The 17,250-nt window shown below is 44.0% G+C and overlaps 1 protein-coding gene and 1 long non-coding RNA gene across 2 annotated transcripts; one reads left to right on the forward strand and one right to left on the reverse strand.

Annotated features, from left to right (window-relative positions):
- Positions 1 to 83: 83 nt before the first annotated feature.
- Positions 84 to 11,779, reverse strand: wrnip1 (WRN helicase interacting protein 1). The gene is made up of 8 exons (XM_049012107.1): positions 11,665 to 11,779; positions 10,781 to 11,427; positions 7,783 to 7,977; positions 6,950 to 7,200; positions 4,223 to 4,431; positions 3,555 to 3,710; positions 2,906 to 2,985; positions 84 to 2,547 (listed from the first exon to the last, which is right to left on the reverse strand). The coding sequence occupies exons 2-8, from the start codon at positions 11,369 to 11,371 to the stop codon at positions 2,266 to 2,268; spliced, it is 1,764 nt and encodes a 587-aa protein (XP_048868064.1). The 5' UTR covers positions 11,372 to 11,427; positions 11,665 to 11,779; the 3' UTR covers positions 84 to 2,265.
- A 112-nt stretch (positions 11,780 to 11,891) lies between these two features.
- LOC125740654 (uncharacterized) lies at positions 11,892 to 12,667 on the forward strand. Its single transcript, XR_007397728.1, has 2 exons — positions 11,892 to 12,116; positions 12,304 to 12,667. It is a non-coding gene; the product is annotated as an uncharacterized LOC125740654 (long non-coding RNA).
- Positions 12,668 to 17,250: the final 4,583 nt, after the last annotated feature.

Here is a 17,250-nt window from a genome sequence, read left to right on the forward strand (position 1 = left end):
GATGGAGTTTCCCTACATGGACTGGGATTGCTACAGGGTCCTTACGATACGGAGGCCTCAGTGCACCGACAAGATGGACAAAATTGTAGCTCATTAATCCTTTATTACCATCACACGTATCAGATGCTGAGGATACACTGTAGCAGGATCAGTACATTTGGGAAAATCCTGTAATCCTGACCCTGTAGCAGTCCCAGTTCAGGTGGTGAAACTCTGTAATCCTGACCCTGTACCATGATCAGTCCATGTGGAGAAACCCTGTAATCCTGACCCTGTAGCAGTCCCAGTCCATGTAGGGAAACCCTGTAATCCTGACTCTGCTGCATTCGCAGTCCATGTAGGGAAACACTGTAATCCCGACCTTGTAGCAATCCCAGTCCATGTAGGGAAACTCCTTAATCCTGACTTTGTAGCAAGATCAGTCAACGTAGGGAAACCCTCTAAACACTGCAATTCACAAAAGCACCTTCCTGCATGTTTTTGGAGTGTTGGGGATAACTAAACCAATGCTGAGCTCTTTTTAGCTCCGTGAATCAGCTAAATCAGTCGGGAGTACATGAAGGAAGCCCAGGGCACAATGCACTCAGAATTGGATGCCATTCCAACTGATGGTGCACACTTACACACAGTTAAACATGCTGATTTGCCTAAATACTGTTTTTAGATGTCAGTTAGATATCAAAGGAACAAGACGGGGAGAACTCCATGAGCGCAGAGCTGGGAGAAGGAATCCACAGCGTAGCTGATATGAAGCTGGGCTATTAAAAATCTAATGAAATCATGTTTTATTTACCATTTCCTCAAATTTAAGTTCAGGTACATTAAAATGCTTCCTTTGAGATGTACTCACTGGGGCCTGGGACCCCTGGAGCATTACTAATCATTAAGCCAACATGCCAGCTCTGAAAATGGCGTGATAAACAACATACTTATATCATCAGCTTTATTCTTAGATGTGACATGTTCATATTATAGTGTATGCTATTTGATTTACAGGGTGTTCCATGGCTTGTGTCCCATTTTTCCCCAGCTCGGCCCTGGACTCACCAGGAGCCTGTGGCTGGACAACTGGAAAATGGATGGACGGATGAAGACTTTACATTTTTTATTCATGCATTGATTTAAATTTTGTTTCCCGCCTCTGCTTGGCCTAGACTAGTGGGAATAAACCCAGTGCATGATTCAGTGCAAATTTTGGACGGTTATGCAATAAAATGTGATAATACCTGATGTACATGCTAGCTTCAAGCACAAAATGATTAAAAAAATGAATTAGTGGACTTTTTTGATTTTACCATTAAAAACTGTTGAAACTGCAAACTGACATCCTGAACTTGACGAGTTACCTGTGATAGAGTAAAGAAAAATGTCTCATTCCAGTTAAAGACAAACAAGTGTGAGACCATCATGCACACGCTCCAGGTCACGCCGATCCACGTGGCCACAGCGGCATTAGCCGCACTTGACAACCGCCGACCGGATTCTGCAGCAATCCCACATGTGGTCTAAGCATGTGCATCAGCTAAATGTCATTAACCTTGCAAGCTCATGGTGGGTGACGGCTACCATCTCTTCAGCCACAATTTAAAGAAAGATCCAGTGACATAACCATGTTCAAATACACACAATTAACAAACAAACAGAAACAAGTATAATTATAGAAAGTCCGAAGTCAGACTTAAACATTTGGAAAGATACTAACTGTCAGGTCAGAACATCAGGTGTTACAGCAAAACAGATATAGTATAAAATTCCATCATAAAGGCTATTCTTAGATTTATCAGTAAACATCTTTTCCTCAAATATGGAGACGGTTTTCATCCCCCTTGACTAAATCACAACAGTGAGAACAAGAACTAGGGAATTTAAGACTCATTTCCTTAAATGCCATTACATTTTACATTGTGGGCTTGACATTTAGATGATCAGCTCAATGGTGCGAGCTGGATCCCGGATCAGAGGGCCTTGTGGAATGACAGGATGATGATGATGATGTAAAACAGGAGCCCAGAGTCAGACACAGGTGAAGGGGCTAATACATTCTTCACACCTGAATGAAAAGGCTAAGCACTGTAAACCAGGGGATGCTCTTCCTTCTCACTAGGGGGCGCCCATTTCTCTGAGTGTGTTACATTATCACTGGGAATGGTTGTTTCTAGAGCTCCCTACTTTAGGCGATTCTGCTCATTCATTGCAGCGTAACAGTTTTTAAGGGGATCCGAGTTAAAGTGCAGTCTGGTAACAGGAAGCTCGTTCAGGACGCTGCTATTGGTCAGGAGGTTGCCAGGTAAAGAAGTCTATCCCTTTCAGCTCCTCTGGTAAGTACTCCTGCTCCACTGGCTCACTGAATGCTGGGTTATACTTGTAGCCTTTGGCATAACCCAACTGCTTCATTAGCCGGGTGGGGGCATTGCGGAGGTGCAGGGGCACTGGGGGCAGGGGACCTCGGTGGGTCCTCAGGCAGGTCTTCACGTTATCGTAGGCCTTGTATACCTCCACGGACTTGGGCGCTCTGGCCAGGTACACGACGCACTGAGCCAGGATCACCTGCAGAGATGCACACACCGTAGCATGTGTACAGGAGCCGAGAAGCGGACAGGGGAAAAATGCTGATCGCTTACACTCTGATATTGGAATAAACCAACTAGCACAATGAGAAACAAATCATTCAGTGATATCATCGGAAAGACAATTGTGTCTGCACGTTTTCGATCATTTGTCTAATCTTAAATTTAATTTTTAAAATAAAGCAGGTGAGAATTTCTATTTTAAATAACAAACACATGCCTTGCATTTAAGTAACCCACAAGGCACTCGTTCATATCCCTAAACTGTACAAATGCGAAAGTCCTCATGCAGTAACAAGATGGTGCTTTGGGAAGGGACTCTATCACGCCTATCTTACCTCACACTCCGGCATGCCGATGAAGTGGCATGCCTGAAAAGCGGACACAGCCTGCGGGAGGGCACTGGGGTCAGCTATACCTGTAGGGGGCGCAACAGGGTATCCAGCATTGACATTATATCCACAAAGTACATATTGAGGCCTACAACCAAGGGTTCTAAACCTGGTGTCCTAAATCATCTGGGTATTGAAGTCTTAATGACTGACACACAAATTACCTAATTTACAGCATTACAAGGTTGTGCTATTCCTAACCAGCCACCTTCCAAGGCAATGCTAATATATATGTTTGAGTAAATCACTTTATTTTAGGTACTAAAATGTCTTCTAATGTAAACACCTAGTTCACTTTTTTAAGTTCATTATGAGTTTGCCAAATAGCTCTTCATAATATTAGCTCCACTACAGATGGGAAACCCTGCAGCAGGATCAGTACATGTGGGGAAAACCCTGTAATCCTGAGCCTGTGGCAGGATCAGTACTTGTGGGGAAAGCCGTGTAATCCTGAGCCTGTAGCAGTTCTACTCCATGTGGAGGAATCTAAGTAGCAGTTCAAGTTCAGAGAAACCTTACAAACTTTGCCCATTAAGATTTACTACAATTAAGCGATGATCATGATCATAGCTCTTTCGCCTGGGAGATCACTCACCCACATCCTCGCTGGCGAACCTGACAAGCCTCCGAGCTACATATAGGGGGTCCTCCCCACCCTCAAGCATGCGACCCAGCCAGTAGAGGGCAGCGTTTTCGTGGGAACCCCTCATAGACTTATGCAGGGCTGAGATGCAGTTGTAGTGTTCTTCACCTAGTAGGGAAACACATTCAACTTGGTGTTTACGCATCAAATTGGCAATCAGAACTCCCGAAGACTGGCCGGGCATACATTTGTGGGAAATTAGCAATTTGTTCAAATACTGCAGAATTCATAACCGAATAAAAGAAAAAAGAATGTAATGGAAATATAAATGTAAGTCTTTATGAGGTAAAAATTCAAAATTAAATAGCCATTAAGAGTTCTCAGCAGTAATGAAAAACGCGCCCATTGACATGGTGTCAGACGTTAAGCCGAATAATAGACACAACTATTCACCAAGAGAAAACAGCAGAGCAATGCGGGACTGATGCCTACTGATGTTAGGTGTGTCACACTGGTCTCCACTGAGGTCTCCAGATAGTAAAGGCTCGCTCAGTCAGCCAATCAAGGCCCTGTCCCTATGGCAACCAATGAAGATGCTGAGGTATGGTGTTAAATTCCTATCCCCCTTTCTATTGGCTACCTGTCTTTTACAGGGGGTGGATACAGGGGCAGGGACGTACCTGCCTTGTCGTACAGTATGTGGGACCTCTGTAGACCTTCTTTAACATGATCCTCCTGCACCAGAATGTCCTGGGCAGGGCCAGCCAGTTTGCTTGCGTTGACCCGCGCCTGTATGGCCATCTGGAGCCCATTGAGTCCAGCACGGGCGTCGCCGTCACATAGATGAGCGATGGTGTCCAGGGCTTTCTGCTCGATGTACACCTGGGGCCTGCAGCACATCCATTACTTCACGTTAAGAGAGCAAACACACCAGTCAGCACCTCAGAAACGAGGACAAGAGGCCGACACCTTAGAAGAAAACAGCCTTCACATAAGACCAGATTAAGCACATCCAGATCATATTCCCATTAAGGTTTTTAAAGATATCTGTTTCAGCGCAAGTACATATGCACAAAAAAGGAAGCTTAAGTCCCTGCATAGAGACAGGAGAAGAAAAAAATCACATTTGGGTCCAAAGTAGACAGAGAAACGCTCTGTTTTGGAGCCACTCTCTAGATACCAAATTTGACTTTGTGATATTTCTACCACTGACCTGAGCTTTCCGCTGCGTTCCATGAAAGTTAACAAAACTGTCCTGGGGTCTCTCTCTTGGGCAGGTACGTAGGGGTCACGGCAAATTATCCATATGATAGGCTGTTAAGAGTCTATCGTTATGTCTAGCTGCCATAATTATTTACGAAAAGAATAAGCCGTTCTTCCATCCTGCTAAGCCCACAAAGGGCAGAAAGGGGCCCTGGGGTCTATGCCAGGCAGTACAGGAAGCAGATGTACACCCTGGATGGTATGCCAGACGATCACAGGGCAGAGACGCCAACTAGCCCAACTGCATGTCTTATAAAAGGAACAGTGCAGCTTAAAATGTCAGTAAGCATGACCATTCCATGAGGCACAGCATGTATTTGGCAGTGGTCATATAACCAAAAACTATATGTCCCCTGCCCCTCCAAACCAGCCATTTGGCCAATCAACAGCATTCAAATTTTTCTACCTAAAGTGATATTCAAGACCGATTCATAAAAAGGCACAGCTCCCTAAGAAGAGCCCCCCCACACCCTGCAATGGATTAGCGGCCCATCCTGGGTTGTTCACGGCCTCGCGCTTGTAACCTCCGGGATAAGATCTGGACCCCCACAACCCCAAAAGGGGTAAGTGCTTACAGACAACGGATAGACGGATGGATGGAGCTCTCAGCATGCTGGACGTTAGCCGACAGTGACGGTGGTGTGAAACGGGTTGTGAGGCTGTAGATTCATACTGATGACGAGTATTAACCATGCAGCAAGCGCAAAGAGAATCTCAAACTGAATGCTAATCTATACATGTATATTAAGCTGGCCTGCATCCACGGCTTCAGTTTCACTGCAGCAGTCAAACACTGCGATCAAAGTTATTATACAAAGGATACTTTTCCCCAATACTTTTATACTGAGCATACATACTGTGAATTGATACCTGATTATTCAATGAATGCAGCTGCATCTGAAAGTCATGAATAACCATGCAGTTTTAACACCCTGCTCCTTAATAGTTAACTTGTAAACGACTTGTAATAGATTTGTAATAGATTACTTGTAAACGACTTCAAAGCCTTCTAAGCGTAACAAAAGGCCAAAAGCAGTTTCTGATGGCACAGTGCGGTCAGCTCTTGTGTAAATTCAGGACACAACGTGCTGGACTGATGTTCTGAAATTAAACCCCGTGAGCTCAAGTTAGTGACTCGGAGAAACATCAGCGGCGGAGAGCGGAGGGTCCCTGGCACAGTGTACGCGGTGTGCCCAGTCCCACTGCTCCACTTGGAAAACACTGTGAACCGCCAGCCAAGCACTCCCACCACCTTCATCCATCAGCATCATCTTACACTTGACAAGAGGGGGGGTCTATAAAACCCGATCCATTTCATCAGGGCAGCCAGAACACCATGGCTGCTGACACAGCTGGGAAAAAGACCAAAATACGGAATATACTGTGTCCAAACTGCTGCCAGTCCGCATGAGGCAAGGCAATGGTATTCTTTACTATTTAATACAGTCATACATTTCACTGTTTCCAACTAATATACTACCTCCTGGACACATCGTGTTGAAAGAGAGCTTAGGGATACCAAATGCACCCTTTAACAACCCAAGACTGAAGCTGCACACCCAAAACGCCCTCAAAATGAACTTTTCACACAGTCTGCTGATTTTAGCGGAGAGAAACATTTGACAGTTTAAGAAGTGCACCTTTCATACTCGCCATAAACAAAAAAAAACTTTTCTCTGCATCTACATAGGGCAGTAGCGACCCAATGATTAGGGATGCGCGCTTGTGATCATTAGGTTGCTGGCTCAAATCCCTGATTGGTGAGGTACAGGAGGTACCCTGAGCAAGATCCTGCCCCCAAGCGCTAAATTAGTTAATTATGGGTTAAATGTGCAAAGGATACATTTTGTTGTTGTGTGCTATGATGTGTCAACAATTACAACGTTTCACTTAATCACTTTCACTTCATGTTACATAATGGTTTATAAGGACTGTGAGAAGTGATCAGATGTTTCTCAAACACACTAAACTGCTTGGCAGCCTGATGGCAGAGTGGGAAAAGTAGAACTAAAGTGGATATTCTTTCGGGTTTCTGTCTCTTCACAATTGCATTAAATTCCAGGTCATGGTTGTCAAACATCAATGAGGTACAATCAGGACCTAGTAAATGTAATCATGGGTCAGTCCTGTTCAAGCAGACTCACTCGTGGTCCCCAGGGCACTCGGTCGACGTTGCGTCGTCCTCAGCGCTGCCCCCTGGTGCCCCCAGCACGCGCAGCCCCAGTGCGGACACCGCCCGCTCCAGCACGGCGGCCATGGCCTCCGCGGACAGCCGCTCCAGGACCAGCACGCGGCACCGGCTCAGCAGGGCGGCGTTCACCTGGAAGGACGGGTTCTCTGTTGTGGCGCCGATCAGCGTCACCGTGCCGCACTCCACGTGAGGCAGGAAGGTGTCCTGAGGAGGCGGGACATGGGAGGCGAGGAGAAGAGCCGTCTGGGTTACTGTTAGCACTCAGAAAGGCAACAGCAACGCACAAGCATGTCAGCATTCCGCTGTTCCTGCAGTGATATTAGGACGTTGCTGCTTAACTGAGATTAAACTGCTTCGCATTTGCAAGAACAGGGTTGGGATTTAAAAAAAAATATTTATAGTATTTCTCACATCAGAAATAGTTGAAGTCATCAGCATTTAGGGCATGTTTTGCCTGTTCTGCCATTTCTGACCCCATGATAAAAATCATGAAGAAATCTGCAGGAAATGGCAGTAAATCGTATCAGTAGGGCGCTTCCTTCTCCTAACAAAAGAAAAATTAAGCTTTTCTTGGGGTGAGCAAATGAAATATTCCTTTCTCTTGTACAACACTGGTTCAGTTAGCAGCTAAAAGTCAGAATTAATCAGGAAACCGAAAACAGACTTTCTACATGTAGAATCATTTTAAAAAGACAATCCATGGCACACACCCACATATTGCACGATGTACCAAGGACAGCCGACCCATAACCGAACAGCGACGCTCTGAAATCACCCTGAACGCACCTGCTGAGACTTATTGAAGCGGTGAATCTCGTCAATGAAGAGGATGGTCTTCCTCTTACAGAGTCGCAGCTCATTCTGTGCCTGTTTGATGACTTCTCGCACATCACTGGTGGAGGCACTGGTGGCGGACAGCGTGACAAAGCGAGCCGAGCCCTTCTTCTTACAGTTTGTGGCGACGATGTGAGCCAATGTGGTCTGGAGCGGGAAGCACTAGTGAGTGCAGGGCTGAAACAACTAAGGAATAACAATAATTATCGGGAAAAAAAGGATGGTATACAACAAATTATCACTGGTTAGTTGCATCTTTGCAATTTGCTGTATAAATTGCGTATAATGGCTTCATCACCTTGCATTATTAATGGTGGTGCGTTAAGCACAATCACTAGCAACCTAAACATGGCGGAGACAGCAGGTTCAGGGTTGGCATGTGGAGGTTTGGCATGAGAGCAAAACACAAAAAGTGTGGAATAACTTTAATCTTGCATCATTAAAGAAGCCTGCCGAAGCGATTCGTTAAACAGAGGTTTGCTTAGGGGCTGTAGCAGTACCCATATTTTGTCTGCCTTTTGTCTGCATCGCTTTCTGCTCGGTATGCACAATGAAACAAATTAAGGTATTTCCTGACATATGCGAAATTTAAATCCACAAGTAACACAGAAAACATGCCAATTGTCGCTGTGAGTTGGCTATGGCTAGTGCTGAAGAATCTCCCGCATTGTTTAAAACCAGTAGTTTGGGAACATTGTGGCTTCCCGATAAATTACACCAACGCCACAGTGGAAGTACTTGATAAGACCAAGACTGTCTGCTGGCTGTGTTATGCCGAACTTGGAAGACGCTGGAAACTCATCCCACATGCTAACTCATTCGAGATGACATCATCTGAGTGTGTGTATGACCGGAGCAAAGCAAAAACAGACTCCGCCAGATAATCTCTCTCTCTGGTGTCTAAGGTGAGGAGACTCAGACTGGGCACAACAAACAAATGAAGGAGAAAACTATGGCTGTAGGGGTGTTTATCACTACAGATATGTAACAGATATGAGAACACAGGATTTAGCTCGTTATGAATGTTATAATGCAATCTTATTTTTGAAATTGTTTTACATATTGATTTTTAGTGTGAAAACGAACATCTCCTTGGTTTTGTCATTCAGACATGTCGACAGACACATTGCCTTTTGTTTGACTTACAACAATACCTAATCTTCTATGCTATTTCAAAAATAATTTTAAAACAAATTCCGTTTTCCCGCTGTACCAAACCGTGAACTGAGGTGAATACAAAAATGTGAATTTTGTGAACCATTATACCCCTCAATTCTCTCTATCGTGTACAACTTTAATTGCAACTGTGAATTCAAAATACCTCGTTAATTTAGTCAAATTAAGCTTCTGCATTTTTCTTTGTTTTGGCCCAACTAATTGATTGGGTGATCAGCTGAACACATGATGAATGCCGAATGCCTGTGGCATGTTTATCGATTTAATTATTAGTCTGTATTTTGTGATATATACATTTCACCTGACTGACAGTATGCCTGGATATATGCAACAGTGTTTGGTATGGTCATTAGAGAGAGAGAGAGAGAGAGAGAGAGAGAGAGAGAGAGGAGGGAGGAAAAAACAGAAAATATCCAATCCAGTTGGATCATTACTGCATGCTACATGTTTTATAGGGAGGTCAGGCAGCTAAACAGAACCTAACTCAGAGGGGCAATGGACAATCTACTGGGATCCAGGCCAAACCTGGATCAACCCACCCCCAAATCATCAAGTATAGTCAGCAGTAAAACACGTAACAATGACACCTTCCTTCTAGGGGAAGAGCTAATATACAATCACTGGAACTGTGAATTCCGCAAGGTCCGAGGTCCTCAGCACACCGCCGAAGCGTTAGATTTCCACTAAAATGTCCCTTTCATTAATCACCAGTCCTCAGTCTACGTCTAAGGCAGCAGTCTGGGCATCTTTTACCAAGGCAGGGGGACCGCTGACATTTCCCAGAGATTTATGTAGGTGACAGAGGACACCGCAGGGCACACTAAACAAACAAACAGAAGCGAAAGACACTGGCGCCTACTTAAAGCTGGCCGGCTACCCTGCGCCGACCCAAGGACATGCAAAAGACCCCCCTTTGACACCTGCCTGTAAATAGACACATCATCCGCTCCGGCAGCTGACAACTATCAACGCCTTGCAAGACACTGGAAGGCACAGGCCCGCTTACACAGGCATGAGGGCCAGGCTGAATGATGCTTAGACAGAAGGGGAGTGCAACATAAAAAGAAATCAGTGCCTATTACATATTAATATTAAAATATATCTCATGAAAGCACAGCATGAATAACAATATTAAGTGAAGTAAGTGAAGTGATTCAGTACAATAAGTGAATAAGTATGAACGGAATGTACAGGAATAAAAAGCTATTATATAATGATTAGAGTATCCTCCTAACACCACAAATTATTGCACTTTTAAACCTGTCAATAAGACGTTAATATGAAAGACAACAAAAATAAACCCGTTTGCTTGCAAAACTGTCATTGTAACTGCGCCTTACTGCGGGCTTTCGCCATGCCAAATCGCGTGTTTTATTACCTAGTATTACTGGCTGTAATACATTAGTGAACCACCAGAGTAAAAGCATATACTTTATTTCACGATTGCAGATTTAGGTCCGCAGGCTGGCCTGAGACATTCTTTTAGAAACAAGTCTGCAGGCGCATTTACGTGCATGTAACAGGTTTATTACATTGTAAATAGTCTGTAGGGTCTGCAAACTGCCCCAATGCTTTTGATGTAGCGAATGTTAAGTTTACAAAGGAATAATACGAATTCGCCTTAAAATTTCTCGCATGAGCGCGAGAGTCATATCTGATGACTCTTAACTGGCTATGAAAAGTCCAAAGTCCAAAATCGCCTATTAACGAAAGTAAAGATTAAAGTCGTAGTGTTGCGATTAGGTGTAATAAAGTTTTTAAAGGTAACTCGTACCTTCCCGCAGCCCGGCGGCCCCCACAGTATCAGCGAGGGGATGGAATCGGACTCCAGCACGGACCTCAGCAGGGTGTTCTCTCCCACAGCTTTATTTTGACCGAAATACTCTTCAAGGGTATTGGGCCGTATTTTCTCTGCCAGGGGCTTGCCGCTGTCGAGCAGGGAGCTGACGGAGAGGCGGAGCTCAGAGCGGCCAGGGACCGCCGGCCCGGCGTCCCGCGAAGAGGCGGCTGCCGTCGGCGTCTCCCTCTGCTCACGCCGCTTCTCCTCCGGCGATGTGCACCCATCGGAGGGCGCTGCCGATGGCTTATCAGCTCTGGTCGCCTTGTTTTTGGTGTGAAACACTGAAAATACGTGTAAGGGAGTGTCGTGCGGTGGCTGGGTCTCCCGGTGCTCCGCAGAAGCGCCGGGGCGAGCCGAAAGCCGAGCTTTCTTCATTGGGGGCTCGCTGTTTGACAGCTGGCCGCCGTCGTTATTCAGCAAACACGTGTCCAGGTGGGCATTGATCCCCGAAGCTCCGACTTCACCTGAACAGACTGGACAGCGCACGCTGTCACGCGCCATTTCCCGCGAAACTTTCAGCTCCATGCTGAAATAGCGATCACTTCCGGGACTCCGGATACACGCCACCAAAGTCACACCTCCTTAAACAAAAGTTTCATATTAACATTGTTTTCGCCAATAGAAGAATGACCGGCGATTAAAGACAAAACTAGCTGAAGACGTCAGCACGCGCTGCCTTATGGAACTTGTATTTTTATTTACCCTTGGTCAAATGATTAATGTAATACTTTACAGTGTTTGGAGATGTTACTCACGAAAGCAATCCATTACAGACAGAGGTGGAAACAAAATAGGACCTTTCTGTGTTTAGTTCGTACCCTCCCCGTGTTCGCGTGGGTTTCCGCCGGGGACTCCGGTTTCCTCCCGCGGTCCAAAACCGTGCAGGGCAGGATGATTGGTGAGTCTAAATTGGCCCTGGGTTGGTTCCCTCCTGCGTCCCTGGTTCCAGGGATAGGCTCCATTTTCCCCGCGACCCCAGTTGGGATTAATCGGTTACGGTGATGGGGTGATGGATGGATGGACTCGGTTCATCCAGTTTGTTTCAGAAATGTTAGGATGGACAAGAGTAGAGGCTGTCAGACAGATTCCGTATGCATAGGCAGCAGAAGATGCGATACAGGAAGCATAGAGCTCCATTCACTTGCTATCTGCCGGAGGTTTGCAGGCAGTTCGTGGGGAGCCTGTAGTCCTTCCTCTACCAGGTAGAGTCTACCTGGAAGGGATGACAACCCTGAGATGCTTCTGGGAGACAGAGCACATTGAGCCTGAAGTGAGATTTCATTACCATTCTTAACCCTTGTCATTCTGCAGTAGAGTAGACTGGGTTTCCTTGTTGCACCAATAAAGCATAAAAAAACGTTTGATTTAGACGTCAGCAGATTAAAAGCCTTTGTGTGGCTGATTGGCGACATCTAGTGTCAATATACTGGAATAACTTGACTTTTTTTACTTTTCAGCTTCCCTTTGTTAAAGGGAGACCATAGCATGGTCCAGCATTCTTCATGTTCCTCCTTGGGCTGCTTATTGATGGTTTGAACTGGGAATTTGCATGATATCTGTGATGGACTGATATCCTCTGCTTCTGAGAATGCCTCCAGCATCACGACAAGCTTGTATGAGCAGTTATATTAATGGAGTCATTGTATTTTGATTCACTGCTTGGTCCTTTAAGTGCATGGTCTTGAATTTCTGAATTAATTTCTGAGTTACGTCATAAATACCATAATGGCTGTGTTGATCAAGATGGTAATCTCTTTATTCTCTTCTGTAAATTACTATAATTATCTGCTTTTATAACAAATAAATTCAAAAAGACTCAAATGATTGAATTCATCAGATATGCAGTCGTGCATTTTGAGAAGTAAATTTCAAACATATAATTATTTAAGCAGCATTGTTGCTTTAATGATATGCTTTATTTCAAATCACCAGATTTCATTTTTTCCCCAGTTTTCCTTTCTAATGTCTCATTCACTACACAAATGACATTTTTGTGTGTATCTGACATGTAAGGACGTCTCAGGCAATTACTTTGATTGGTTTTGGTAATAGTTGGATATTTCAAGTCCAGAAAGTAAAAAATCCAGACCAAGATTTCATTTAGTTTCATTTTGTTTTGTCTTTGAATTTAACCTGCATATATGGAGAATATTCTACAGAACAGTATTATAGTCTTTGCGTGTATGAATGTACAGTAAGAGGGTTTGGGATCCATGTCCATATCTGGAAGGTTATGGTTTGGGTTTGGATCCCATAACCAGAAAATAATTATTCTATTCTATTCTATTCTATTCTATTCTATTCTATTCTATTCTATTCTAAAGTCAGATGTTTCAGAGGCCAGGTACGTATTTCCCCAAATGAAAGCTTACATATTATTACCTTTGTAATCTAGTATTTTAAGCAAAAAATATGTTTTAGAAATATTTAGACGTAGTGGTAGCATGCATTCCTTACATCTCCAGTTTTGGAAGTTTGAAAGACATGCGCTTAGATGAACTGGCATGTCGAAATCGCACACGGTGTGTGTCCCCTGCAATGGAGCTGGCGTCCTGTTCAGGATGTCCCACTGCCTGGTGTCCTTTCCGGCTGGGGTTAGAGTCCAACAGACCCCTCCTCTTTTAGTACAGTGACTAATCATGATTACTCTCGGTTAGATATTATTGAGATTACCAGCTCAAATCTTTAACAAGGCCCTTAACCCCAGCTGCTCTAGTGGTGCTAGATGTTAGCTCACTCTGTGCTCAGTCTACAAATCTGTTATCTTACTTGCAAACAGGTACCTCTCAAAATGTGGTGCTTTAATCCACCAAAGACACTCTTCTCTCCCAAGAGAGGATCATCTGCAAATGGTACACGTGTTCTTTGCTGTTGTTGTTTAGGGGTGAATTAATCTGAATAGTCCAGCTCACTGGAGGTGTGTCTGGCTTTACACTGGCACCTGTCACGTTTTTGTCACAGAGGCAGCCCTTGTCCCCTGGAGCAGTCTGTCGCTGGCAGAAAGGGCTTCTTGCGATCGAGCAGAACCCTGAGTGAGACACGCTGAGTGAGACACGCTCCTCTGCTGTTGATACGTTCCAGCGGTGACAGTCCTCACATTATCCCCAACCGGATATTAGATCTAACAGTGACGGCAGAGTGCACCCGACCGCTCCAATGCAGCCATGGAGAACTTTTTCAAGGGCACGGACTTCTGGGTTGTAAGTGGCGTCTGCCTTGTAGCCTCCTACCTGTGGTACAGGTTCTGGAATTTGCTCATCTACCAGAGGAACAGTGAGGCAGCTGCACCCCCTGAACTGCAGGTAGGCCCCCCTGATCTCTTACTGTTCCACTGAGTCCACTCCCTAGGCTGTGGCACATAGTCAGGGTTTAAAAGGAGTGTCACAGGAGAGGCTGCGATGCTCCATGTAGGTGCTCAAACCCACATTAACGGCGCTTAGCAGATCATCTCATGGTCTCAGTGAATTATGTGTTTCATCTTCTGCCAGTTTGGATCTCTTGCAAAACCAGCTTCCACTTAACTTTGACATTATTTATTATATCCTCTGCTGTTGCGGTTTTAAGGTAATCAAACTGCCACAGAACTGCTTTGGACTCATTCGTACCAACTGTAAATGCAAATCTCTATTAATTAACCACTTACCTAGCAATTAAAATGAACTCCGGTGTATATAAAATCCTGAACTTTTTTTTATGTATGTAAGTAGAAAAAAAAGTGCTCTAAATGAATTAGCTGGGAATTCTGGAGCCATTACATATACATTTAATCGCATATATTAGTCAACACATACAGTGTTAAGATGATAAGAAGTTGCCAGGATTTCAAACGAAAAAGATACTTTTCCTTTTTGGTTTTCTATTTGTTTTTTATTTCCCAGATAATTGCTGGCTGTTTTAAGTCGCACCTTTTACCGGTCACTTATTGACACGGCGGCACCCACAAATAGAACGCTGTTTCCTGGATAGTAAGGTACTCCATCCAACATGTGATAACAGCTGCTGGCACTTCCAGAGCTGTGGTGTTGATTTGGACTTCAAAGGTTAACGGACACATAGCACCAAAGGCTTCTTCAGCTGCCGTCACTTTTGGCTCCAGAATATCTTACAGAAATGGACAGATGTAGCGACCTGTAGCAAATGCAGTTACTACAACAACGGTGTTTATTTTTTCCACATGTTTAGCTGTCCATCTGGAGGTGAGTGAAAGGATGCAAGTATACCCAGCAAAGAAGTCGCACTGGAAAATATCTGTCTGGCCAGCTTGCAGATAGATTTATGTGTTTGATGTAATCCTTTGCCAGTCCCAGGGCCAAAAGATTTGCATATACTTTCAAACACTGCAGGAACGTATACGGTACTTTGCAGAGTATTAAATATATTGGCATGAGCGACTCATGCTTTGCAGCTGCTTCATTTTGTGGAAAAAAACGCAGTAGATCGCATTTAAAGAGTATTAGTGTATGAGGCACATGGCCCTGCATGAGAAGGCAGCAGAGAAAAGGAAAATAATACTACAGCATGAGTTTACAGAGTATTGGTGTATGAGGCACAACCAACCAGTTGAGTACTCAACCAACCAGTTGAGTACTCAACCAACCAGTTGAGTACTCAACCAACCAGGTGAGTACTCTGTGACTCTTTATACTGCCAGCATGCTTCAGCTATGATGGCTGTGTCTTACTTAACAAAGAGCACACAAAACATTTAACGCTGTCATGTCTTCCTTGAACAAATGGTTTAAAGAACCATGGTCACTGATAGAAAAAGTATTATTCATTACCATTTTAGACAAGTGTACGCCACTTACGTAATAGATAATTATGGTTTTAAACGGCTCCTGCGTTTGTTAACATTGTTGCAGATGCAGATCATAATGTAAATAATAAAGACCTTCTGTTTATTTAAAGGGTCAAAATAATAGGTCATCTGAAGGATTATTAATTTCAGGAACGGTTTCATTTCACAGTTGTGATCATAATATTTCGGGCACCAAATAACTGCTGGACATATGTCATCATTTCCTTTATATTAATATGGCAGATTAAATTACAGCTACAATTACATAATTGAAAGTGTCCAAAGGGATGCATAGAAACCTTGTAGTTTTAGGTGCAATGGATTATAAATTTTAAGCAGAGTTTTTTGTTTTTATTTTTCCATACAGCAATCCAATTGCTATTAGTGTATTTCTTTTTCAGATCAAATCAAATAAACTGGATACTTGAAGAATACTATGTGATAGGCATCAGTCTGTCCTAAGGTTATTAAGTGGGTCTCCATCCATCCATCCATCCATCCACTTTCCATACCCACTTGTCCCATACGGGGATGCGAGCTTCCATAGCCTATCCCTGAAGCTGGGGGGAGGCAAAAAATAACTGTAAGGTCATCATGATTATAATAGGACAATAAATGTGTCTGATTTCCTCAATATACCTAATCAAGGAAGATGTACATGGTTTTTTGAGCACTTATAGTTATTTCAGTGAAATGATTGTGGAATTTAAATTTTTAGGTAGTTTTGATTACAGTACTCACTTATTAATAGGTTTAGGTGATAGAGGTGCAAAAATAGTTGTTCTAATAAGTGTCTGGTGCATATGGTTCCTGAAGAGAATCAGGAACTTTTAAGGTCTTTCTGTAGACGGTTTAGCCTAGAAGATCTATGATATAGTATCTGGACCTCGCTTCCAAATCCAGGCCATGTTTTCAGTCCTCCCCGGTAGTTAGTTTAATAATTACTGATTCTGATTGGCCAGAGGCTTCACACCTGGCTCACAGGTAAAGGAAGGCTGGAAAATCAGCAGGGCTCAGACCTTGAGGAGTGTGATTGGGGTAGTTCAGATGGTGAGAAGATGATGTCCTTTTCTGGGGCACTTCATAAGCAGAGAAGGCACAGCACCAAGGCAGCCGACCAAGCGCTGAGTGTTACGTGGAATGTTTGAATGCCGTAGTATGTGGTGGCTACTGAGAAATACTGGCCTTTGTCACTCCTGGCCAGCAGCACTCCATTAAACCTGAGCCCGCGGTATGATGGCCGACCTCCAGGACCACCCAGCAGACCCTGTGCTCTGTGTGTGAGTGTGTGTGCGTGTGTGTATGTGGGTTATGTTTGTAATGTTGTGGGGATCAAATGTTGCCCACAATGTAAGAAAAACCTGTTATTTTGATATTTTGGGGACCATTTTTCGGGTCCCCACAAAGATCTGTGACACTCATGGCACTATGGCACTCATATTTAGTTTGGTTACTTATGGTTAATGTTTGGGCTGGGTAGGGGTTAGGGTTGCCATGTTGGGATAAGAGTTTTAAACATGAGAATTAAAGCTAATACAATAACTTCATACCTTCAACACCAGCTAAGCCAGTTGTTCTCTGCCCACTCTTCCTGCCCCCCCAGCCAC

Source organism: Brienomyrus brachyistius, chromosome 4, assembly GCF_023856365.1.
Source record: "Brienomyrus brachyistius isolate T26 chromosome 4, BBRACH_0.4, whole genome shotgun sequence".
NCBI lineage: Eukaryota > Metazoa > Chordata > Actinopteri > Osteoglossiformes > Mormyridae > Brienomyrus > Brienomyrus brachyistius.

Excerpts from the sequence above, each read along its gene's own strand:
- wrnip1 (XM_049012107.1), bottom strand. The coding sequence starts at position 11,371 with ATGGAGCTGAAAGTTTCGCGGGAAATGGCGCGTGACAGCGTGCGCTGT. Across the intron at positions 7,978-10,780 it reads GGCCGCCGGGCTGCGGGAAG|ACCACATTGGCTCACATCGT; the intron begins GTACGAGTTACC and ends TTCCCGCTCCAG. Across the intron at positions 2,548-2,905 it reads TCGGCATGCCGGAGTGTGAG|GTGATCCTGGCTCAGTGCGT; the intron begins GTAAGATAGGCG and ends GCATCTCTGCAG.